This window comes from Gavia stellata, chromosome 4 (genome assembly GCF_030936135.1).
Source record: "Gavia stellata isolate bGavSte3 chromosome 4, bGavSte3.hap2, whole genome shotgun sequence".
In the NCBI taxonomy this organism is placed as follows: Eukaryota; Metazoa; Chordata; class Aves; order Gaviiformes; family Gaviidae; genus Gavia; species Gavia stellata.
Window position 1 is genome coordinate 25,585,346 of NC_082597.1, and position 26,167 is coordinate 25,611,512.

General features: G+C 37.7%; 1 protein-coding gene across 15 annotated transcripts in view; it reads left to right on the plus strand.

Moving 5' to 3' along the window:
• CADPS2 (calcium dependent secretion activator 2) overlaps positions 1 to 26,167 on the plus strand; it is a 318,208-nt gene that overhangs the window by 86,685 nt on the left and 205,356 nt on the right. For all 15 annotated transcript variants that reach the window (XM_059817284.1, XM_059817282.1, XM_059817293.1 and 12 more), the window contains one exon: positions 18,974 to 19,306. In XM_059817284.1, the coding sequence (XP_059673267.1) occupies positions 18,974 to 19,306 (333 nt within the window). The remainder of the gene's footprint in view (positions 1 to 18,973; positions 19,307 to 26,167) is intronic.

The following is a 26,167-nucleotide window of genomic DNA, read 5'->3' on the forward strand; positions in this document are numbered from 1 at the left end:
TTTGTGTAAATGCATACACTAATTCAGACTTGATCACTAGAAGAATTCTTAGTTTAACATCATTTTGGAAAATAATTGTACAATTCCAGTGCTTCATCACCTTTTTTCCAGCATTCTGTAACAGAGGTCCTAAAACTTTGTCCACTCAGAGATAGCAAATGTCTTTTTTTAATGAAAGGCAACCCCCCCTCCCCACACACGCTTTTTCACTTTTAGATACAGATAATCATGACTCTGTTCTGACAAGTGAAGGAGCTTTAATATCATGTGCTCCATGTACTGTGTAGCTCGTCATTTGTACAGACACAAAGTGAAGTGAACCCGTTAAACACCTGCAGGAATGAAAAAAGGAAAAATTGGGGGACAGGGAGAAACCACCTCTGTGTGCTTGTGTTACATATCTATAGTACATTTCTTTCCTACTCCTATTTGCACAGATTAGAAAATGTAACATTTTTCCTGCAATGTTCCCAGAGTTCCCTACTAGATAAAATGAGAAAGACTGAATTACTGTCCTCTGATCCTAACTGAAATACCAGAAGATGTCATCTAAAAAGATGAGAAAGTCAATAACTCAGTTCTGTTGGGTTTTAGATTGATGACAATGATTTCTTCTGTACAGCTGTGTTAGAATCAGAAATTCATATTGCTTATATAGCATTTAGGCTAAAGTGTGTTCAGTATAATGGATTATTTTCAAGCTCTCTCCAGTCCTTCAGTTTCTTCTCTGAATAATGCAGCAGAATGGAAGCACGGCCTCAGGTTTGCTCTAAAATTAAAGACAAACAAACAAAAAAACACTAGATGAAGCATGGTGAATACGAGCATAATATCTAGAAAGTTCTAGCAAATTAGGATTAGCTAGGCTACTTCTGGACTGGAACCATGCAATATTTGATAACATACAACAATACCGGCTTTTTTCTCACGTTATGACTTGTTGCCAGGTAACTCGATGGGCATAATGTTCATAAATGAGCACTGTTTATAAACAGTGTTTTTGATGAAGAAAACAGTGTTGTGGAGGATGCATCTGGTGTCTTTATTCAGTTTAGTGGTTACTTCTGAGTGTGTCTGGGCAGGCGAGAGAAAGGGACCCGGCTGCGTTTCAGTGGTTGCTGCATGCTGGGTCAGGAGAGACTTCTGATGAGGGGGGGCTCCATCCTCTTGGATGGAAGAGCTCTCAGGGATCTTCCAGCAGGGAGCAGACACAGCATTACAGGCAATAAAGAGGAAAATCACTTTCCTGAGGACTAGGAAGCCATTGAAAGTTTCTAGACTATAAAACAAAACCATGGGAAAAGGGATCTACCTTGAAGGGCTGCTGGGCAGGAGGTTAAGTTTTGAGTTCAAGGACTGTTTTATCTGGATTGCCCAGTGGACCCGAGTTCTTGGCATTCAAAGGTTCCTTCTCCTAGATTACTATTTCAAATTTTTTTTATAAAACATAGCTTTAGAGTTTGGAAGATTTGATATTTTCTGATGTGCTTGATTTAAACTGAAGGTGGGACAAAGCTGGTAGATAGTCTTCTCTCAAATGGCATAGGTAAAGGCAGCTGTTATAAAAGTAGCATCTTGCTTTTAATTAAGTACAGGGAAGAATTGCTGGAAAGCTATCATGAGTCTTTATTCAAATTAAAGCCAAGATCTGGTCAAACTTCATATGAATCTGTTTCTGTTGCTGACATTAAGACGTAACTGCCTTTGCTGAAGTTTTAATTTAGGGTTTGTTCAAACCTACCAGTGGCTGCTCAGGTCGATGTTGTTTTATTTTGGTGTCAGTTGTTCTATGCGTCTCAAAAGATCAAAGGCAGAGCGTGACAGTGAATTTTTCATCCCTTTTGACAATCTATTTATGAGCTGCCTCTATGATCACTTCACTGCCAGTCTCTTACTTGACAACACTGCAGCTTTAATTGCTTCCTGATTACAAGAGTGATGCTGCACCTTGCTCTATGCCTGGAAGCTCCAAGGTTTTTGGTATAATTTAATGCAGACAGATTCCAAATGCAGCCTGCCAAAATATGTATTATCTTGGACGTTAAAGATGTTGAACTTGGCTCTGTCAGCCTGTGAAGAAGTACCTGCCAAAACCAATTGGATGCGCTGAGCAAGGAGAACGAGGGCAGCTCCAGGTAATGCTGAGGCAGCTTTCTTGTATTTGCTGTAGCTTGCGTGCGTTGTTGTAGATGCGTGTGACTTCCTAGTTGCAGCTGCTCCACTCGCACATGCTCTGGGACATGGCAGCACTGTTACACAGCCGTATTCCAACGTGCTGGGCTTTGTAGTCTGTGTCTAACAATCTTGTAAAAATAAAAACTCTTTCCTCCTTGACTTGGCAATAGAGAGTTCATTTTTTTTCTCTTGTTGGGCAGCTATGTACTTTGTGGCTGCAGCAAGTATTAGACTTACCTTCTAATAGGCTGCCTCCTGTTATAGTTCTGTCCCTTCTCTTAAACTTTATCCCTTATCTGTTCAAATTCACCAGCCTTTTCCTGTTTCATGATTTATGGGCTCAGTTCTTAGTGTAAGGGTGAGATAATTGGAATTGTTTCACTGAGTGGAAGCGTTAATTCTGCAGTACCAACAATATAAATTCTAAATACATGGCTTACTGCTTTTTCACCAACTGATTTTTTCATTACTTAGATAGTCATTAAGATATGTATGCAAATTCCACAGTAAATTAATCTGTTTGTAATATAAGTGTCTTGGAAGGTGCTATCATTTGTAGAAATGGCCATGATAAGGAAGTTGTTTCTGGCTGTCATAAAATTTATGATTAAAATAAAAAACCTTGAGGGATTATTCTGGACTTTTCAGAGCATCAAATCAGAAAATCTGTGTTTGAAGATGGCAGAAGGCTCTTAGTATGAGTACTGTGTTTCAGAAGTTGGCAGACGAATAGTGCAAATATTTCTAAATAGCCTAACACAGAATTGAGTTACCTTTTTTATAAAAACTAGTTAGATCAGTGCAAGTCTGCTTCTTAGATAAGTAAATGGGAAATATGTTTTCAGAATAGTCTAGAAGAAGCTGTAATAAAAATGAAAAATCTTACACATTAGTGGAATTATGACTAGAAATTGAGTGGAATAACAAAACAAAAACCAAAATGAGAAGAATTTGCAATCAGACTTTGGTTTTGAAGTGGTTAGGATTTAGCCTTAGAGGTGACAAGATATGCGCGCTGTTCTCTCTGCACATTAAAAATGCATTAGGATGTTGACTAATAGGCTAGTCACAATAATCAAATAACTTAAGCCTTATCTTGGTGTTCCTGTTTTTACAGCAGGAGGGTAATGTTTGTTTGCTTATTATGTTTGACTTGTATACCATTTGCATTTCTTACCAAAGCTCTTGACCTGCTTAGCTTGAAAATATTTTGGAATATCTGTATAGTTACTACTGGCATTTAAAAGAAAAAGCTAAAAAAGAAGCATACTTTCATGTATCTCTCTAGTTTATTGAAACCAGTGCCCATAATTGGAGAAAAGAGAAAGAGGTGAAGTCTTGTTACTGCAAATTTGAAACCGGACTAGGAGCAAACTGGAGAAGGAAAACTTTTCAGCATCATGGTGGTGGTGGTGGTTTTCCTTTCCTTTCCACCCTCAATTCTGTACCCCGTACTCATTGCTGGGAACTGTGAAGCAAAAAGGTTCTGGGCTTTGGGGTCTTTGGGAGGGGTGGGGGGTGGGAGGTGAATTAGAAGAGATATTTTTTTTTCCGCTTCTATGTGTAATTATCCAACAAAACTGTCCACAGGATCTTGAAATACACTGGATTTATCCCTTGGTAAACAACCAAAGTTATGTCTAAGAAAGAGGTTCCTCTGACTGTAATAATTTCAGACTACCCCATTAACTGCAAATGAAGTTTCATAGGTTGTTCTGCTATTATCAGCATCTCTCTCCAGAAGCACAGAAAAGGGAAGGCATCGGTGTGGAAATGCTAAGGGAGGAGGACAAACCCGCAAGGACAACGTTTTCCCTGTTGCCCCAACCTGAGTGCAGATTTTCTCACCTCAACTGTATCATCCTTTTGGACTTTATGCAATATCTGAACAGTATGGGCACCACGGAGGTTGGGGCGGCGGGAGCTTGGTGGGTAGCAATTGCTGCTGTAAAACGTAGAGGCAGTAACTGGCCAGTGTGGCTGTAGGGAAATCTCTAGGGAAGTTACTGTTCACTTTTGTGTCTTAGATTGCTTGCTCAGTTAAATCCTTGCCATGGAATATATTGCTAGCCAGGCAAAATAACTGATGATTATATAAAATAAATAAGAAATTGAAGGTATTTCTGACTTGGGATGATACATGGAAAAGTAATCTTTAAAATGGTCTAGAGAACACTGTAGTGGAGTGAATTAATATTTTCAAAAACTTAAGTACTCTAAAGAGAGAGCAAACTATGACTAAGAAGTCTCAAAGTTACCATTAAAGCTATTTGGACCTTGACATATAATTGCAATGCATAAAAATAGTCTTATTTATAGAAGTTTGCACTTTGTCTGCTAAAATCTAGAGGGATTAAACTGCAGACCAAATGTTCATTAATCTTCCCATTGAAGCATTGCTGTCTGAAGTGTAGCCAGCTGGGTGATTATTAAATCTAAAGAAGGATTTAAAATTCAGAATGAATTTTGAAGCGTTTTTGTGTATTATAACTTTTCTACCAATACCATGAATTGATCACCCTTGTGAAAAAATAATCAAGGAAAATGTATTGTTGTTTTTTAATACACAAAGATTACACTGTATAATGGGGGAGAGAAGGGAATATATTTATGATAAAGGCTGACTTTTTAAGAAAGTTACATTGGAATAAAAAATTTTCTAAGACTACAGTTAACAGCTAAATCCTACATGCCAATGGCTTGGTGTCTAACAGCTCTATATAACCTTTGTACACTTTCCAGAATAGAAATGCATTATATTGCAGAGGGATCTGGACAGGCTGGATCAATGAATGAAGTTTTTTCCTTAGATGGAAAGGGGCTGAGTTTTCCCATGTATGTAGTGCTTCCATAAATCCTGGGGATCATAGGAGGAGAAAGATGCTATATTAAAAGGTGAGACATCATCAGTAAGCCTTGCAAGGCTTAAAAGGTTCTACTCTTGTCTTTGTTTTCCGGTGACTATCCAGTAATCATGGTGTGTCAATCCTTTTCCAGTTTCCTTAGGCCACAGAGTAAACTCAGTGCTTTACCCTTTTTCCCCACTCAACAGCGCCCCTTCCACTGTACCAAAAAATTAACCACCAAAACTAAATGGTACAGGGAAAGAAAGTGGCAGGTTAATTCTTAAATTGTCAGTTTTCTGACACATGTTCAGTTGCTAAAACAGAGACAGAAGACAAATATGTGATGATGTTTCAGCTGGCTTCAGCCCATTTCTGTTTGCTCATGTGCTTTTTGAGCATTCATCTGCCCTGGCAGAATATATAAATCGGAAATGAAAAAGTGATCTTGATGAGTAAAAAAATACATTATGAAACAGCATCCTTCTCATTTTAAATGAAAGTATTTAGGGTGGTGGTGGGGAATATGGACTGAAAGGATCTCAGCAGAGCTACTCTGACTATAGGCTGCCTGGTATTTTGTTTAGAAATAGAGATATAGTAGTATGTTCGTTCAACCTAAGAGGTATTATTCCCTATTTAGGAGAAAATGGTTAATGCAGGAGAACATTAATGGTAATAGGGAAATGAAATAGCCAATTCTTTTCATCTCTGACAAAATAAGCCCAGTGCAATACCAATGATGAAAACTGTCACTTACATAACTTCCACTTTTCAGTCAAGTGGAATAAAAATTAGAACCACAAGTGACTCTAGAGGAAAATTCAGTGAAGTGAAGGACTGTTTTCCCTTCTTTATTGTACTATTGTATCCCAGGAGATAAACACTATCGTAAGAGATAAAGTGCTAGTGTTTGTTGTATTTTGTACAGCACTAAACAAACACCAAAAAGTCAGCAAATTGAGGAGTTCCTTAGCAAGGCAAACGGAAATGTGGGCTATTGATTTTGAACAGCTGTGTGTTTTTCTCAAGTTTGCAGGTACCAAAGGAGGTAGTTATGCATAAACTAATCATCATCTGTGATTGTGAAATAAATAAGTATGCTAAGTAAACATATTTTCTAATTCTTTCGGCATGGCTGTATTTGCAACTCAGTATTTTTGTGTATATATCTTTCCTTTTTGAAGTCTGTTTCTTTCAATCTTCAGTTTCCTCTTTCTTCTTTCTGCTTTATTATTTCTAGCTGGTTTTGTTGTCCTTCACCTTCTTCCCTCATAGTCAGGGATGGACACCTTCCTGTTGGAATTTGTTTGCTGAAAAATGGATGGGACCAATAGTGCAGTGAGAGTAAGCCTTTTTTCAGTGATATCTCCAAGATACGCTGTATTACACATTCAAGTTAACAGCGTTCTTCTGGCTTATGGTAGCTAAAACAGACCCTTTGAAATTCTTGCCACCTGGAGCTTCCCATTGGTCCCCAAAGGGAGGAGTTCTGGTCAGGCAAGATCAGCATATTGGGGAGCAAGTTTTCAGCTCTTTTGTAAAGAGGCAAGATACTCTGGAAGCAATGAGTTGATGAGCTTCTTATGCTTGTTGAATTTGACTTTACTAACCAAGAAAAAAGAGGCTTTGCAAATTACTTCCCTGCCAAGTAGCTGGCAATGGATATAACCAAGGACAGTGAGCATGTTGTAGCCTTACCCAGCGGAGGAAGAAGTTCCTTACATGGTCAAGGAAAACCTCTGCTTTTTATCTCCATGCTGAAATAGTTTAATGTCTGCTTTAATTGCCAAGTCTTGAATAAACTGGGAAAATAGCATAACAGGTTGTTGGTAACTTGTCTGGCTTGGTGACAAGACAACACCTGCATTTAACTTGCAAGCAAACAAATGTGTGCTTCAAAGCATAAAACTCTTCTCCCTCCCTTTGGGTGTTGTTTAGTATAAAATACTTTCACTTGTGCTTATGGTATGTATTAGTCAATACATTAAAAAGATAGATGTTGAAAACATCTCATGTTTAGCATGGAGTTTAGGTTTCTTTTGCTCTGATGGTAATTAATGGTCTTCCCCGGGCAGGCTGACAGCTGGAGTACCATTTCTGTTTTGAAACTATTGAACTTAATGATTTATTCTAGATACGCTCTGTGCAGTCTGTTCTTTCTCTTATATCTGAAGGTCTTGAGAAGCATCTACAGAGATAATATGGCTTTTTTAGCAGGAGAGAGCTGTTAGATAGAAGACCCTAGGCCTGTCCAGAAACTGCTCAGTCTCCAGTGACATTTATGCATTTATTTGCACCTCGAATCCTGTGTTCAGTTTTGGGCCCCTCACTACAAGAAGGACATTGAGGTGCTGGAGCGTGTCCAGAGAAGGGCGATGAAGCTGGTGAGGGGTCTGGAGTACAAGTCTTCTGAGGAGCGGCTGAGGGAACTGGGGTTGTTCAGTCTGGAGAAGAGGAGGCTGAGGGGAGACCTTATCGCTCTCTACAACTACCTGAAAGGGGGTTGCAGAGAGGTGGGTGTTGGTCTCTTCTCCCAAGTGACGAGTGACAGGACAAGAGGAAATGGCCTCAAGTTGTGCCAGGGGAGGTTCAGGCTGGATATTAGGAAAAATTTCTTTACTGAGAGAGTGGTGAGACACTGGAATAAGCTGCCCAGGGAAGTGGTGGAGTCACCCTCACTGGAGGTCTTCAACGAACGTGTGCGTGAGGCATTGTGGGACATGGTTTAATGGGCATGGTGGTGTTAGTTGATGGTTGGACTTGATGGTCTTACAGGTCTTTTCCAACCTTAGTGATTCTGTGATTCTGTGATTTCTACAGTTAAATAAGAATGATGAGTGGACCATATAGGTGTCATTTCAGACCTCATGGCATTGTCTACAGCAGACTTACAATATCCTAGCCAGGAGGAAAGCAATATGCAGAGGGAACAGTGCTTTCTCTCTAGCAGTACATCAGATGTCCCAGTCCAATTATTGAACACAGAATTACTGAGACTTCTTTTAACGGCAAGCTGTTTCTTATGTTTCAACAAACCAAGCATCACAACATTTTGAAATATGCGGATCTACTTCTGCTGTCCTTTTACCTGTTTATCAGCTAATTTCTCCCTGCCATAGACAACTGGAAGATGAGAAGTCATTTTTTTAATTGCTTGCTTGTAATTACCTTCATGCAGGGTCTAGCATGAAGGTACTCAAGCCTTATCTCTAGGGAAGAGGATTTACCTCTTTCTGGCTGCCAGTGTTGAATATGTGATTGTGGATCCGCCCACACAGGTCTTGAACCGTGCAAACATTGATTGCCTGTGTGAGCAAAGTCACTCGGGAGGCAAGTTGGACTACTTTGGAGTTGTACATCCAGGTGATATTTGGAGAATAACTCCTCTACAGTGCTGGTATCACCTGAGGGCAAATACTATGGTGAACAAAGTCCCTCAACATGCTTCAGACCGCCAGTGAACTCTGGGGCTTGGTGGAAGGGGAGACGGTAGTTCTAAAGAGAAGGTAGCAGTGGCTGTAGCAAGTAGAGCTGTTGCTAGAGTAATCCACAACTATGCTCATATGGGCAACTTGCTATGTCTCACAAGGGTGCAAAAACTATTGTTGCTGTTGTCATCCTTGAAAGGAGGATAAATATGCTTGTTCCAAAAGGGCATCTGGATAACTTTAATAAATGAATCCAGGAGAAAACACTGCTGCTGGGTGAACAATTTTGTGGATTTTTTATAGTGATTGTCACTATAGCTCTGTTTGTTCTTGTGCCCAAGGCACGAACATTGCAGTCCATGAGTCTGTGAAATGTGTAGCCATCAGGAGCAGAAGTTTGGGAAGACTTTGGGCAATTGCTTGTGCCAATTTGAAAAAGGAGGCAAAGAAACAAATCCCAGTGCACAGTGCCGTGTATTACGCTTACAAGCATGTAAGCCTAGAGAAGTAGCACACGTTTTAATTTGCAAGAGTTTGAGTTTTGGTGGAGTGGTTTTTTTCTACAGATAGCTGATTACTAAGCTGTGGAAAATGTCCAATGTGCAGCTATGATATTGCCCAAAAGAGTTGAAGAAAACAAAGTAAACCTTGTAAAGATTTCAGGTTGTGATGGTTTCTGAATCATTACTCTTGATAAAAAGAAATCATACCTTAATATACTCCAGAACAGTAGTAAACATGATATTAAAAAAAAAAAAAAAAAGAAGGAGGAAAAATATTAAATTAATATTATGCCTCTTCAGACAATGATGGTTTATTACTTTAAATTTTATTTCCTTTTCTCCCCTTAATGTAATTTGGTATTTTAAGGAGGTTTTAAAAGCAAGCAAAAAAACTTGCAGTTAAACAAAATTTAAGATTTTTTTATTTCAGCATTTTTTTTCCCCCCTGAATTAAAGAAAACTGTACAGTGTAGTATACTTTTAGGAGAAGAAACCTGTGATTAACAAAATCGTTACAGAAATACTTAAGTAGGGAAATAGGAGTTTATTAGCGTCATCTCTTAAAATTTCAGTATCTTTTGGTTTTACCTGAAGGTAAGGACTCTGTTGTGAAGACTTATACAGATAAAGAAAAATGGCCCTTTAACTCTGATAATTGAAAAAAAAATCAGCATAGCGCCTGGAGGATATTTCTAGGGGTTGAAAGGGAATGAGGGAGGAAGAAGACCTGCAAGCCAGTCTTAATATAAAAATATTTCTGATTTCAAAATACTGAGCAAATCTCAGTAAGTATCTCAATTTCCACTCATGTTCAGCAGCCCATAGTTATTAAAAAAGTTATTAAAATGCATTGGTATCTATTAGTCTCTTCTTAGAATATAAATGCTGTTTCAGTGGCTAATGCAGTAATTTTATTCAACTAGTGTAAAAGTAATTAATATGTACTATTAGATGTACGAAGCTACTGCATAAGGTATTTATTTTTGACCCAAAATGATCTTGTTCTCGTAGTCTGATTAGTTGATCAGACTAAACCTAATCTAAACATCAACTTCATAATTTTTGGAGTGTTACTTTATTTCTTTCCAGACTTTCATAAGTGCAGTGAAAACATCATATCTGAAACAATGTTTTTTTCTGCAGGTCCAGGGTGCAGCAGCAAACAGTGTAGGTTATAATATACGTTAATTCCTACGAGGCATAAGCCTCTGTTCTTAAAAAATGTGGAAGCTGTTCTCCAAACTGTCAGAAGTTTTTTGCACCTTCATCAAACTAGCCCCAATTCTTGGTGCAATGCATTGTGCGGTTTCAGAATACAATAGAACTAGTGAGGGCTGTGTGAGCTGGTCCCAGAGAACATTGCTCACTCTAATGACTGAATGGGGAATATTTTTATTCCTGTGGAACAGGAAGGACTTTAAGAAGTGGGTGAGAGCTGTTGACTGCGATGGGAGTTGCTAATGAGCTTTTGTATGAGAGTCTTTGAGGAGAAGCTGCAGTAGCAGCAGAAGTGTATTTAATATCACACAGTAAATGTCCTATGCTTTGTTTTGCATCAAGTAATGCTTCTATCACAGCATGATGATGCATGTCATATGAAATTTTTAAGTAAGGAACTTATTTCAATTCCTTTTAGTTCCTACAAAGAGAGTTACTGTCTTTTATAGAAATTTTAGAGCTCAATTTAGCCCTGAAAATTGCTGGCCATTTTAAAAAAATTTATTCTGTGTGTCATAAACTCAAGAGTTCTTGTAACTCTAAGAGGCACATCAGGAGCTTGAGTGGAGAACACATTAGAAAAGCACATCAGAAACCTGAAAAGCATTCACAAACTTGAGTGTTCCTTGGACTTCCGTCAAAGTCCTTTTTGCCCTTGTTCAGTCTTTATCAAAGAGGTACTTCTATTCATTTATATTTTTTAACTTTAATTGACAATTTCCAATATTACATAGTTGCCATTAATGTTAATATAGTTCTAGCTTTGTTTCAAGCAAGCTTAAAATGAAAAAAACCCTTACCCTTTAATACAAGAATGATTCCTTAAGGACAAAATGCTGCCTTCTGTAGTTGTATATCTGTGTCTTGTTGATAGGGTTCTTCTGACAAAAATTTCCAAACAGAAATATCTGTAGGCCTTATCTGACACACTTTCTTCTTAGTTATATGAAAAAGTTCAGTTTTAACATTCATGTGTTTGAAGGATGCCCCAAACATCAGTTGCAGTTCATTGGCGTGAATAAATACATTGGAGATCTAGATAACTAACTAGCTGGCTCATCAGTCTTTATGATCCAGTGTAGGAGAGACAGTGTTTGGCCCTCATGTAGCAATACACTTACAATTTATGTGTGGAATACAGTTTGAAAGCTCTGGAAACACTTGAAAGGTGGAATGTGTGATGTCAGAGGCTGAACTTTCCTTACATACATTACAGTGAAATTTGCTTTTTTTTTTTTCTGAGAGAAAGAGAGATTAAACTAAACTTTAAAGGTTTATGTGGGGGCATTGATATTCAATGAATGTAGGATTAAAGTATTGTGTATTAAGTAACAATGACAAGCAGATGAAATTGGGCAGCTGTTATCTTGGGGACAGTGGGTCTATCCCCACCTTCACCAAAATCTTTTGAGTCTCATTTCTCTGCACTGAGCACAAGAGATTGACATGGCAGTACCACAAAACACAGGAATGGGAAGCGTATCCCACCTGCCCAAGGAGGATCCCACCAGCTAAAGAGCAGTAGTGCCATTGCTGGTGGCAGCAGTATGGTGAAGCAACACAGCTGGCAGCAGACTGGGCCTCTGTGACAAGCTCCAGCTCCAACTGGGAAAAATGCCCTTAAAGTGTATTTCTTCATGAACAGGATGTGGCTGGGGCTTGGAGAAGAGAGGACAAATCCTCCCAGTGGTTATGCTTTGCAGTTTTGATGGTGCCCTGTCTGCTTTCATCACAAGCCCATGGATTGGGAGTTGCTTGCCTAATCATTTTGTTCCAGGCTGGGAACAGGACAGTGTGGGAGTCAGCACCTGGTGGAGTCTTTGGAAGAACTTCACCATTAAAGACTGTGTCTGGATTGGTGGTGCTACCCAGATGACCACACTGCAGTGCTTGCAGCTCCTTAGCAAGCTTCAGGAGGCCAACAGAAACAGAGACCTGGATAGCCCTAATTAGAAGGAGATAGTGTACTTTCACAAACAAAATAAAGTGTGAAGCATCAGTTGGAGCATTTGGTGCAATTATTTATAAATGCCCAAGTGTAGGTAATGAAGCATTTCCTCCGGTCTGCATCAGTGCAGAGGATACTGTTACAGCTGTGATTGGTAGTCTGGAAGGCAAGGACATTTTATGCTTAATTCAGAATGGCATACAAGTAATCATAGCAATACAAGCAGGAAGCTACCACAGCTCCTGGGTGAACCATTATTTAGAGGCCCTCTCTGTGTGTAAGGGCTGCAGTGTTTTATTCCACCTATTACTGTGCTGGAACATGCAGGATACCAAGAGCTTGGATCCAGTAATGCCAGAATTTAACAGAAGTGAAAAAAGCTATTAGGCAACTTGAACTATGTGTTGTAAAGAAAGGTGATAAGGAAGCTGTTTCCGATGGTATCTAGTATGTCTAGAAGTTTACTGTCCCAGAGACGTAGTGTGCGTTTTGAGCTGCAGCCGTCTTTTTCATGAGAGATGCATTGAGCCTGGGCTGTTAAGACATAGGACGTGTTTAGAGTGTAAATGTGATCTCCTCAAAGCTAGAGGAACAGCAGTGACTGTCAAAAATGAAGAAAAATCTCTAGCTGCTCTTGTAGCAAATGAAGTTCCCAGTGCTGCTTTGGTTAACGAAGAGGAGAATATTGGAGCAGTTCCAGTACTAGAAGGTGTACCAGGGCCAGATGAGTAAGGAGTTTCCTTTTCAGAGACTGAGAAATCATTCTTGTGGTCCTTCTGCCCTTCTCAGTACCATTTTGAATTTTAAAAGAGCAAACAGTTTTGCTGAAACAAAATCCTATGTTTGTACTCAAAATATAAGAAGCAGTAAGTCATAGCTGAATTCAGCATGTCACCAAAATGGATAATGGATGAACATGATTGAATGCAATGCTTTTCTCTGTGTGTGTGTATACACACGTGCATTACATAGACTCATATGCATTTATATATATACACACACACTTACATTCCCTGAAACTAAAATTTCAGTTTTCACATGGCTTATAAGACGGCAATTTTCTGTTGAAAAAAGTGTTCCATTATAACTTATTACCTACAAAACCAAGGATTTTTATTTTATAGCACTGGTTATACCACAGATGTGAGTGGTGTTCTGCAAGAGATTGGTATTGTAGACACAACATTTTTGCAATTAAAAATATGGGGGGGTTACTTTCTGTGTTTTACTTTGGAAGATAATGTTAGTATGACAGTGAGATCTTGGTTAAAAATCCCAATGTATATATATTTTTCCTTTTGAGGTAATGTATTGTTTAGAGTACACTTGTTTTTGTTTGCTTGTTTTTGCAATCCTTTATTTAAAAGGGGGGAGGGAGGGTTTAGATCATAAACTTTCTTTTTATCAAAGCCTTTTGCAAAGTTTTCTGTCAGAAAATAAATTTGGTAAATTTAATGTAAAATAATTTGGTCAGTGCGAGCTTAGTGTATTGCCATTTGGTGCTGTGCCTAGAGCTGAGTCAGGCTCTGCTAGAGCTGATATATAAGCAAGTAGCTGAAAGGTCATACTTTACTGGTATGTGTAGCAGAATTAAAGTGTTATTTTTTGTTAATAACACCACTTATACAAACTGGTAGAAACATTATAGATATTTATAACTATTGTGTTGGGTTTTTTCTTCCAAACTGGCTAAAAGGTGACCTTAATAGAAAGCTCCATCAGTATGTGTCTTTCAACTGAAAGAAAACACATATAAAAGTTTGTAATGTGTGGCCTAATGGACCTCATATTTAATCCGTTTACAAAGAAAAGGCAAAGGTTATCTACAGTTGAGTTTATGCAAACTCTTTTGCATATTGCTTATGGTTTTTTCTAAGCTTTACAGTAGAGAATAAGATTATCATGTTTGTGTTGCCTGGATATATAATTAGTTAAATTTGGTATGTTTGATAAATAGAAATACTATTCAAAGGCTATGTGCTAGAAGATATGAAACCAGTTCTTTGTTTAATATTTCCAATATTTTCTCAAGTTGTAGGCATTGCTAAATGATGATTTTTCATCACTAAACAGAAATATACTTTTAATGTAACTATCTATTATATTATATTATTAACTATTAATATATATTATTATTATTAATATATTAATATTAACTAATATTATTAACTATTATATTATTATAAATACTATTTTGAATTAAGCTTTTTACTAGCATTTGCAACAGATGAAATTGCGTATGTATAACGATTGGATAAAAAGTGAATTTAACCCATACTTCAGTAGATAGATGCAAATTATAATTGTTACTGTAATTCTAAGGAAATAAGAAATTGAGGATTTTTTTTTTATTTAATTTCTTACCTGATCATCTTTGAATGGGTATGGTATGAGGAGAACTTTATCCGCCAAAAACTGTAGGTATGGCTCAGTCCAAGAGTTATTTAGAAGGGCTCTAAATAATGTGAATTGAAAAAGTTCCTCAAGATGGATATATTGGGCTGATCAAAACCCGTCTTTTTTTTTATCCTGAACGCATTTTTTGTGTTAATAGAATGGGTTTTTTTGGTGTGTGATAGTTTGTTAGCAGCAGGTAACATGAAGAGTTGATGTTGACTTAGATTTAAGGAACCAACAGTGATACTAAAAGTTCAAATGCCAACTAACAAAGAGCATTACCCTAGGATTTCTTCGAGGAAGTCCAGAAAACATTGGTAGAAACAGGAAAGACTTCATTAAAAACTTTGACTCTTGTCAAATTATTTCTAAATAATACAAGGATTTCCAAACAATCATGGCTGATCTGCCAAATCTAGTTCCCTGTAGAAATAGACTTCTTTGTCCCCACAATAACTTTTTCTGGTATTTTATATTTTACATTCAAACCTCTAACATTTTTTTTCTCTCTACTTCCCCCCTAGTTTTAAGAAACTTGGGATAACATTTTAATACTGGAGGTTTTTGAATCATTATTTAATTAGAACTAAGTCTAATGGTCAGACAATCCAAATACAGGAATAAAGGGAAGAAAAGCCAACAATTTAGTGATGTACTTAATCAGTATTTTGCTTTAAAGATAGGTATCAACACAAATATTTTCCCTAATGGAGATGATTGGGCTGCACATATAATCCACATTAAAGAAAAAGTGGCGAACTGCATTAAGACTACTATAAAAGCTTATGTATTTCATTGTAAAACTGAATGCTGCCAAGAAGTTACCACCAGTGTTGTAAAGCATGTGTGTATCCCAATCTGCAGTCCTAGCCTAGACTCTGGATCCACAGATACCCAGCCAGGCGGGCTCCCTGGAACAATGGTGGAAACAATGACTCCACTGGCATGAAACTGGTGGCATACCATTCTCCATATAGTAGCAATTCCCATAAACTTCTATTTAGAACTTTAAAAGAAAAAGCAGCCATAGAACAGCTCAGAAGAGCTTTGAAACTGAGGAGACAAATCTCAAGAAATATAACTGAAGCAAAGGATTTTGAATTTAACTTGAAGTGTACCATATGTCTGTCAGGAACAGGAATAACGAGACATTTAATAGCTTTTTAATGTATCTTACTGTGTCAAATTTGAAGCACATATGGTACACTCCTAACTGAATTTCCATTCTCTTAAGGTTTTCTGTTGCAACCAAAGACTTAAAAATGGAGTCTTTCTGTTGAAATGTTATTATTAATTTTTTATTATCTCAAATACAAGTAGTACGTTTTAAAGATGATGTTACCTTTTTTTTTCCTTCAGGAAACATTTTAGTAAACTGCCACTCAAAAAGGAGTAGTACAATAAGAGCTTTAGGTCCAATGGATTCCTTTTCAGAACGAACCATGTACTTTTTGTAGTCTGTTCTTTGTTGGAGTGGGAGACGGACCCGGAGTAACAATGGAATCTCAATATGAGTATGGTCGTTCTCCCCTTTATTCAAGCTTACAGAGTATATATAGACAGATGCCAAGAACACGCGTCCGCAACAGTTGTATGATTGGCTTACAGCCTCTGTTCACACGCCAAGGCGGCGAGTGTGATTGGTACAGTGCTCTTGTGCACGCACAGGAGCACTTCTCCTCTTCGCAGATGTAGTTCCTTCTTCTTGTTTACCATTCCACTGTTTCTTATCGCAACAGGCTTTCAAGGACAGTTAACGGTTTCCTCTGAGCCTTCCCCCTCATCAGAGACTGGGTTGCTCACGGGAATCAGATCGTGTCCCTTGTCACTAAGCCATTCCTCCACAGTTCTTCACATCTTGGATTTATATTTTGAGTAATTTCCTTTAATATCCACCATATCTTTTGCGAAAGGATTATCTTGGAATAATTTTTGAATATTTAATGAAAATATAGTTTGTGACCCGAAACACTTCAGAAGGGAACATTTTAAGGTCAGGGATACATGCAAATGCTATTTTGTATTTGCACATACCCGTTGTTTTGTCCAACATGAACATGCCATCATTTTGTTGATGTTGCTATTTGTAACCAAGTGTTACAATAGTACTTCTCTTCCACGGGTGAGTATTGAAAAAATGGAACAGATTTTTCCTGCAGTCTCCTAGAAAATCACCTTCAAAATCAGAAATATATTTTGAATTAGTCTGGTTCATAAGTCAAGGGAAGTGCTAGCAGCTTTTCAGCCCCTGCATTCTGAATTAGTGGTTTGGTATAATATGAGCAAAAGTAAATGATGAAAAGTGAATGATAGTCTGATGATGTGTTTTGCAGGTTTTTAGGGTTTTTTATTAGACTGATCCAGTTATATTAGCAATACATAGGGTTGTGTAATCTTGAATAAACATGAGATTTGGGGGGGAAGAGCCTATAAATAGTCTTGATTTCATTTGTTCTTCTGCATCTGCTTTCTCTCATTGGCTATGCAAACTGACGTAAGGGAGGATTTAATGCTGTTTATCAACAATACAAAGTAGCTGTAGTTAGTTTGAAATCATCTTTTTTTAAATACTTTTTTTCTGTTTGCTTTCCAGTGAAGCTGTTGGAGGAATGAATCAATTGTAATTGCAGACTGTTGAAAGAAGGAAAGGCTTAATATATTTGTACCTGTTTGTGTTGATAAGTTTTATTGCTGAGTGGAATTTCTGATTATTATTTGTTTTAAAACAAGTTTCAATGTTTGTGCAGCATTTTGAGGAAATTACTATCAGTATTAATTGACAGTAACCATATCAGGTCCCTTTATGAATAAGAATTTAACCTTAGATACTTATGTTTCCAAAAAAGGAAATCTGTCATGGTACAGTTAGAGCATAAAATGTGATTAGCAGATATCGGTGATGATTTTTTTGAATAATCTGTTTGGGCAAGTACTTTTAGGCTTAATCTGCAGCCTTCTGTACAATATCAATTAGGATATCTGTTGAAAGATATATTTTGTAAGTAACTGCATTTTAAAATATGCTACGGGAAAACATGCATCAACAAGCACCGGAACTTTTAGAATATGTTTTTCTTGATCTGTTTCCACCTGTGCACTCCTTTCTGCTCAGCTTTTTAGCTCCTTTCCTACTGCTCTGTTTTGTATTTTCCAAATGAAGCACAGTAATATTTTAGGTTGGTTGTCAGGTGCACCATCTTCCAACACATGATAGCATATGGAGTCAGAGTTCTACTGTGCTGTCATCTCCATTCATTGCATTTTCATAGCTCTTGGTGACTAAAATTACTGTCTGAAAATTCATAGTTAACTCATCTTCCACTTACAGCATCTGATTGAAGAGAGCAAACAGTCAGAAAGGTGATGGATAGGAAATCTGTTTAGACTACGTGGTATCACATCTGTTCTTTGCATTTCAGCTGTGCTCGGGGTGTTGATGTGGCACCCAAGCAGTCTCCCAGCAGCCAAGCCTTGCAGGGTGGAGGGCCTCGACCCATCTCCCTCTGCCACAGGAAGCTGGGCGGTTATCCCTGAGTTATCCGTTCAATGGCATGATGCAATTTGTCCCTTGTCCAAGGCACACATCAGTTGTTTACACAGCCGATCATGCTGCAGTGGTCATCTTTTTGTTGGTTGCATTTTGCAGAGGAACAGTTTCATGAGACTGCTAGAAATGAGCTGGCCATGCACAGTGGCTGGAAAGATCAACCTTGTCAAAGCCTGTGTTAGAAGAGGAGATGAATGCAACCATCCTTGAACACTGAAATGCTCTTACAGAATGCTGACACTGATTTAATCGGTTTGTTGTTGTAGTTTGCCTTGTCATACCTTAGAGAGAGTATGTGTACTTGGGCGGGGGGGTTGTGTTGGTTTTTGTTTGGGTTTGTTACACAGAGAATCCCATATTGTGTCTCCAGTATTGTATCTACAGTAGTAGAACCAGTTCTGTATCTTTGAGTCTTTCTTCTCTCTATTGTTAATATTGATTGTAGTATTTCTATAGCACCTTTTTTCTCCTGGATTTCTGTCTCATCTTCCATGAGATTCTTGGCTGGCTTAAAGATCATATTTTAAGAGACAGCGTAGCTTATCCGTGAGTTACTTGCAGGTAACTTTAGACTTCTGTGGTTTTAATGGAGGAAAGATTAATTAAATCTTGTAGGTAAGTTTTAAATTAGCTGCTGTTAATTCAAACTTCATTCTAGCTTAGCTATTGTGAATTTATACAAAAATACTTTAAAAGCTACTTAATTTAAGTACTTGTTCAATGCAGAAACTTACCTTTTCAACATGGTTACTTGTTTCTTTATGAAAAATATAGCAAACTTGGCCTGTATAAAGCCGTCTTACACAGAAGCAAAATATTAGCTTGTAATCTCTTTATAAGGGATTGTTTCATGTTTGTGTCCACGCCTAACTTTTTCTGTTTCTTTTTTTTCTCTTCTTTGATTTTAAAAGGTATTTCTCAAGAGTGACCGGGTTGCAAGAATGGTCCACAGTGGAGGATGTTCTGCAAATGACTTCAGAGATGTTTTTAAGAAGAACATAGAAAAGAGGGTCCGAAGTTTGCCGGAAATCGATGGATTAAGCAAAGAGACAGTGTTAAGTTCTTGGCTAGCCAAATACGATGCCATATACAGGGGAGAAGAGGACTTCTGCAAACAGCCGAATAGGATGGCCTTAAGTGCTGTATCGGAGCTGATTCTGAGCAAGGAACAGCTTTATGAAATGTTTCAGCAGATTCTAGGGATCAAAAAATTGGAACACCAGTTGATTTATAATGCCTGCCAAGTAAGTATTGGTGTCAGTTGGTTCTGTTGTGTTCAAAATATCTCCCCCTCGCCAACGGGTCAAGTGCTTCCTCCCTGTGTGCAGAAACCTTCCGTTTTAAGTACATCTCCACGGTCCGAGGAGATGAGACCCCTCAGGAAGGAATTTTTGCATCATTTGATCGCTGGAGAGCACTTGGAAAAGGGTATGCCAGAGTATATGGTACTTATGCTACAGGGATCTCCTGAGACTTTTACAGTGTCACAGCTCCAGTGATTTTGGTGATTCTGCAGAATGTTCTATGGTCTATATACCTGCACACCCTCATATAAATTACATATATATGTTTATACATACATTTGTGTGTATGTGTGTACATCTTTAAAAGAAATTTGCTGCCATAAATAGATATGTGCCAGGTGGTTGAATTCAGGATGCTCTTGCCCATACAGTGTTCTAGAAGTTTGCTGTATTAGAACTCAATGTGCTTTATTTCAAACACCATCTATAAAGCTAATTTGCACATTTTTACTTTGTTGTTTTGTTGGATAAAAGTGATGTTCCCCATAAATTACTGAGGCCAGGACAAACAGTCTATTCAGCAGTTGTATTGGGATTTATATGTATAATCTATTGCTAATCAGTAGTGCAAATGGTATGTAAAAATATTTTATCTGGCCAGTCTTCATAGTGATGCAACTATAAATTAGCAATTACTTAGGGAGGAAAAACGTGAAAAAAGAGAGGTATTTTTGAAAGTCTCACAACCAACCAGCGTGGATGTAGCATTTAAACTGAGCTCACACAGCTTTCTACATTATCTATAAAATAGTACACCACACTACAGCTAATCAGTTTTTCATATATTATGCTGAAAGTTGGCGCATAGTTATGGGCCGTCTTAATAAGGGAACAAATGAGGAATCTTGGACATTGTTGCCTACTTCATTTATGGAGTAGTGTGGCATGAAATCATGTAACTGTTCTATGATTGAAACATCTGTGGTGTTTAATGCTTCTCAGGGTCGTAGATCCAACTTTCATAATGAGAAAGTGTAATATTTATTCTGCATCAAATTATGAGAGCTTCTGTTTTCACTGTGAGCTGTTTACCAATAGGGTGGAAGGAGACTTCTGAATGAACAGTGTTTTGAATGGAAAGATAGAAAATATTCCTTGGTTTTTTCCTGTTTGCCCCATCTTTTTCCTTTTGCCTCTTAATTCACATACATATATGTCATGAAGCTAACCTCTGGGATACGCAGATTGGTAATGAGATGAAAAAGCATTGAAATCTTGGGGGATAATCCTGCTTATTTGGGTTTTTTTATATAATAGAACATAGAGGCATAGGATAATTCAGTTTGGAAAAGACCTCACGAGGTCGTTCAGTCCAACCTTTGGCTCAAAGCAGGGCCAGCTGTGAGGATGGACCAGGTTACTGAGGGTTTTAACCAGTCAGGTCTTAAAACTTCCAAGAATGGAGGCAGACTGCACAAACTCTCTGGGCAACCTGTTCCAATACCTGAAAACATGAAAAAATAACTATTTTTTCCCCCAAAAGTAGATAACCTGTTGCTTGTAGTAGAAACTCTGTATGGATTCCTCCCTCCTGGTATCTGATGATTGCTAAATCTTACTTTATATGTCACTGTGAATGGTCAAAATCTGCTGTTAGTCTGTGTTATGCTAGAGGAACACAAACATACATGACTGTAGAGCTTTGAACAATTAAACAAACAAAAAAATTGTTCCCTTAGTCTAAAAGTGGTTCTGATGATACAGTCCCCTAGGTTCTTCTCTCTGTCTACTTGAAGGCTTCTTTATTTTGGTTCTTAATTATAGGAATCTTCATGGAACAAAACTCGTTAGCAAATACCAACAATTTTCTGTCTGTTCTTGGTTCATAACCTACGGAGAGACCAAAACATGGCAGTGACTCATTTTTGTCTTCTACCGTGGTAGAATTTTGAGCATGGGATGATTTTCTTTTCTGATTTCTGCATTGAAAATTAAAGAGCAAATAATCTTGTGGAAGGTAGGAAGGGAGAAAGACTGATTGATCATTCTGATGTGTGCAAAGATAACTCAGTGGGCTTAAGAGAAGACTCTTCTCTTGCTCCTCCTGGTTTTGAGCACAGAAGATTGTAAAATCTCCTGTGCAGGTCTCCAAAGTACACATTGTTTATCCTGGATTCATATAAATATTGGAGGATGGGAAGAAAGGGGGACGTACCTCTTTGGAAGCAGATACAGGAGCACCTACATATTTCAAGCTGGCAAGAACGGAAAGACTTCAAGCCTATACCCTTCTTGTTTGGGGTTCTAGCTTTCTGAAGATTTTAGTTTTCCAAGGCAAAGACGAGATTACTTTGCTATAGCAAAAACTTTTATTATGTACTCCAACAGAGTTGCTACCATCCTTACATTTTATATCCTGTTCCTGTGGTCCAGTCAAGCACATAATACATAAAGGTATGAGGAGAAGTCTGTTGCAAAGAAAAAGACAGCAATCATAACCTTCCCAGGCAGTGTATTGCAGACAGCAACCAGTCTCTGATAATGTAATGCCTTTTCTCCTTTGGCAAAATCCCTTCTTTCTCATTATAGTTTTAATAAATATTTTAGTTTAGGCTGTATCTTATTCCTTTATATTGACAGTGTATTTATAGAAGATGAGATTAAGTTAGACTCGGATTTCAGTCAGCACCAGCAGTTTTCATTCTGCCCTAGAAGCCTCTGTCTGTCTTTGTATGAAAATGCTTGCTTTCATTTCCCTTTGCCGCTGCTGTTTAGAATACTAGAGACTTGCAGATAATGATAATCAATAGTGTCTGGGAGCAGTGAGATAAGTGAAAGTCCAAACAGATGTTAAAATTGTTTTTTTGATAGAGGTTTTGATGAGTTGGCTTCTAGCCTGTGCTTCTAGCAGAGAATCAGATATATGAAATTCTGTATATTTTGCAGCTCTGAGAAACAGCTGCCCTTAACAGCAAATCTGTACAGTTATAATTTGTGCAGAAAACTCTGTCTTTTTCTTTCGCCCCTTTTTTTGTTCCTTCCAGCCCTTTGGAAATAGGAAACAGAAAAATGTCTTACAATGTCAATGATAAGAGTAAATTATCCTGCACCTACAGGGCTGCTAAGCAGACAAGGATGCTATTTGTAACAGTAGGAGGTATTGTCTGCCAGCCTCCTCCTTGTGACTTTCTCTGCTTTTTATTGGTTTTCAGCAGCTTTTGCTCCCCAGCCTGTTCTAAATGGAGCATTCCCTTCAACTCTTACACCCTTGGGTATCTTGCAGCAGCTCATCAGACAATTCTGCTAGGGTGTGGGTTACTGTGGGTCCACACAGGTTGCCAGTCTCCATCCTTTGTGTGATAGCAGTTTGAAAAGTGTTCATTCAATCAGTACAAGAACTTAATAAAAGATGAAGTGAATAGTAACAGACCAGCTCTCCAACATTTGTCAAACACAGTCCACATTGCTATGAGAATTTTATGCATTTTTCTTTGAAGAACAACTTTTTGTCAGTCTTTTAACATATACTAAATGCCTAAGCTTGTCCTTAGGTAGTGAACATTAACAGGATGTTCACATTAGGATGTTGAAGATTTCTATGATCTTCTTTTCAACTTTACAACTTAGAGCAACTGCTGGCAACCACCTATATCTCTTTGTGATTAAAAGATTCAATTTGGTAAGTGCTAACACTTTCACCTGATTTTTATTTACATTGTGCTGCCTTGAGCTGTGTTTTGTGATAAAGAAATGATTGCCAGTTAGCTGAGACTTGATGAGCTCCTTGACTTGCTTTTGCGATACCTGACCACAGTGTGTTGTTACAATTTCTTTGATATACAGAGATCAAACACGATACAGCCTTTTTTCTTTTTTTTTTTTTAATTATTCACTGATGTAGAGGATAACTTTGATGCAGAAAGTCAAACTGAAAGTCAAACTCAAACCGATGTGTGGTCATGCACTGTTACTACACCACTTCACCAGTACCAGAATTTCTGTATCAGGTAAATCATCACTCCACACAGAGTTTATTTTATTTTGAAAGTACCTTTATAAGGTTGACTTTTTTGGCTTATCTAAACCCCTTATCTTGGGTGCAGGGAGGAGAGAACAACATGGATTTTCATAATGAAAGAATTCTTGCAAGTCACATTCTCTTTTCTGACAGGTAATAAATAATTTTGAGAATAATGTAACAGGTTTTAAGAAGAACTAGTTGCTAAGTCTTCTACTGTCAACTTTTTGGGAATCGACCACAAACTAATCCTTCTGGAAATAGCTTTAGATAGTACTTTGCTGCAAAATACTATTTTCTGTTTAAAAGCCTTGTATTGCTTGTGGTTCACATCCTTTATTATCTTGAGCTTTTTCAAGATATAACTCTTTGGATAAGTGTCTAATATTGAGAATAATGGACTATATTGTATCTTCCATAATAAATTTTTGTATTTTTAATTATGATAATATTTTCTGTCAAGAATTTGTCCTGAACTGAAGTCTGCTTGTGGTGTTCAATACAATTGGACTGTTTCACCTGGCACTTCACTGAAGTCCAGTTAATTATGCAGTTTTGGAAACAAGTCAAATTAAGGGCAATTTAATTTGCAATAAGGCCTTCATGACTTTTGAATGTCTGTAGTTCTGATACTTTGCTCAGTAAAATCATGAAAAATAGTGCAGTTATGTCATGGATCACAGAATTTCCCATACTCCTGGATATTTTTGTTTGAAACTTTCATACCCTGTATAACTTAAAGGGACAAATGCAACTTCATGAAGCATAAAGAATAATGATTTCTTTCTACAGAAAGTTTCCATGTAGAGTTGATAATCTTCTTGAAGTAATTAAATAAGTGTTAAGATTCCCTTTAGTATATAAACCAAAACTTACACAATTCATTAATTTTTTAAGTTGAGGCAAAGCACAGGAAAAAAATTGGTTTGGGGTGTATATTAAACATATTGCATAACAGTATGTGTTCTATATCTGAGTCTTTTAGTTACAAGAAAAGATACTGGCTCTGTGAAATATTATAAAGTGACCAGGGCTTCAGCTAAGCCAGTATCTTTCTGATGGTCACCAATGACTGTCATTACTTATTTCATGATAAATTATACCTGATACAACAAAGTAACCTCTGAAAAATGTTGGCAAGGTCCATTGCTGTATTTTTGAGGTAGCATCAGGTGTTAGATAAGACATCCGCTGATGTCTTAAACATCCCTCTGGGCTGAAAATGTGCTTTTACCTGGCCTGAGATATTCCTACTCCCCTATTTAAAAACAAACAAACAAACGCCAAACAAACACAACCCCTCGTGCTGATCACCTGCTTTATACGGGAGGTCTGCTACCTTCAGGCCTTACCCGGTAAGAGGTTACTGCTGGGTAGCCAGCACAGGCCCCTGCTGTGAGGCAGGGTTTATTTGCTCTCTAGATAAAAAGCAGTTTTGCAGTGACTGCAGAGCGGATGGCAGGCAGGATAGATAGGAGTGTGGGGAGAAGCTGTCCCCGGCTCTCAGTGGGCAGAAAGGGCTGCAGTGGTATGGGAGATCTCTTGGGAGTGGAAACACAATAATTTTGTGAGACTGTCAGAGTCTATAGAGTTATAGTTAGTATTCAGGTATTGACCATGTTTTTATATGATAAATGTGAGTCTAGAAAGTTTCTGCACACAGTCATAGTGCAATAATGATATGCTTCCTTACAGAACAGGTCAGTGCTTTAAAATTGTCATATGTGTCTGTCAACCTGAAAAGTGTTTCATGCTTTTGATAACAGAAATGTTCAAACGTTCGCACTTCAGGCTTGTTCACACATCAACTCTATTGGTTTCTAGTACCTGTAAATTCAAGAATATATCTTCTCCCATGCCCTCCTCACAAAAAAATCTGCTTTCTGATTATTTGTCACTGTTCGTCAAGGGGAAAAAAGGTCTGCCACTGTTTTTCAGTGATGGCAGAATAATTCAAACCAGATTTTTCAATGGAGAAATAAATTGTCATTTCTCACAGAATTTTAGATATTGTCTCTTCTTCATGAGATGTCACTCTTGATTACATGCACATAGGAGTTTAATATGAAGTTATTTCAACAGTTATCTTTTTAAAATGTTTTTTGCTGAGCTGCTTCATTTGTCTTTTACCTCCATTCGAGAGGTCTGGAGAGGTCTTGCTCAAGACAAAAGTTTCAGTGCTTTGGAAAATAGTGCTGCAACATCAAATATTCCTCCTAAGATTACTTCTGTAATGGGATTGTGAGAAATCCAGAGCTAAGCTGAACAGTGTATGTCAGGCCAGTTTGGAGTTTCAGCTTAATAATGTGAGTTCTGATGAAAAAGAAAGTCTTGGAACCCTCAAGTGATACAGTTCTGTTAACGCACACTGATGATACTTAAAAAGAAAAAAAAAATTTAGCTCCTGTAAACAAGTGTTTTTTCTATAATAGCAGAGTTTACTTTGGAAAAAAGTCTCTGATTGCCCTAAAGGGTGTTGATTTGTTCTCATTTACTCTAATGATAGAAGAATGATGGAAAGAATATTAAAGCATCCTCAGAGAAGCAAGTTACTTTTTTAGCATGTTTAAATATCTGACTCTGAACAACGTTTAAAAGCCTTGGAAGTTACATAATGGAGAAGTACTTTGAAATACTTTTGTTTGTAGTTGAAGGAATTCTGAGAAAATACCAGAGAGAAATGATGTGTTGGCAACAGTAATGCATTTTCAGTACTTGAGGTATTGCAGTATCCTTCTTACATTCAGCTGTTGGAGGGAAGAATTGGCTTTGACATCTACATTTAAAAGGGACATCTGAAAACCATGAAAATATTCAAAGGTTTACTTGTTCAGTATAAGTGT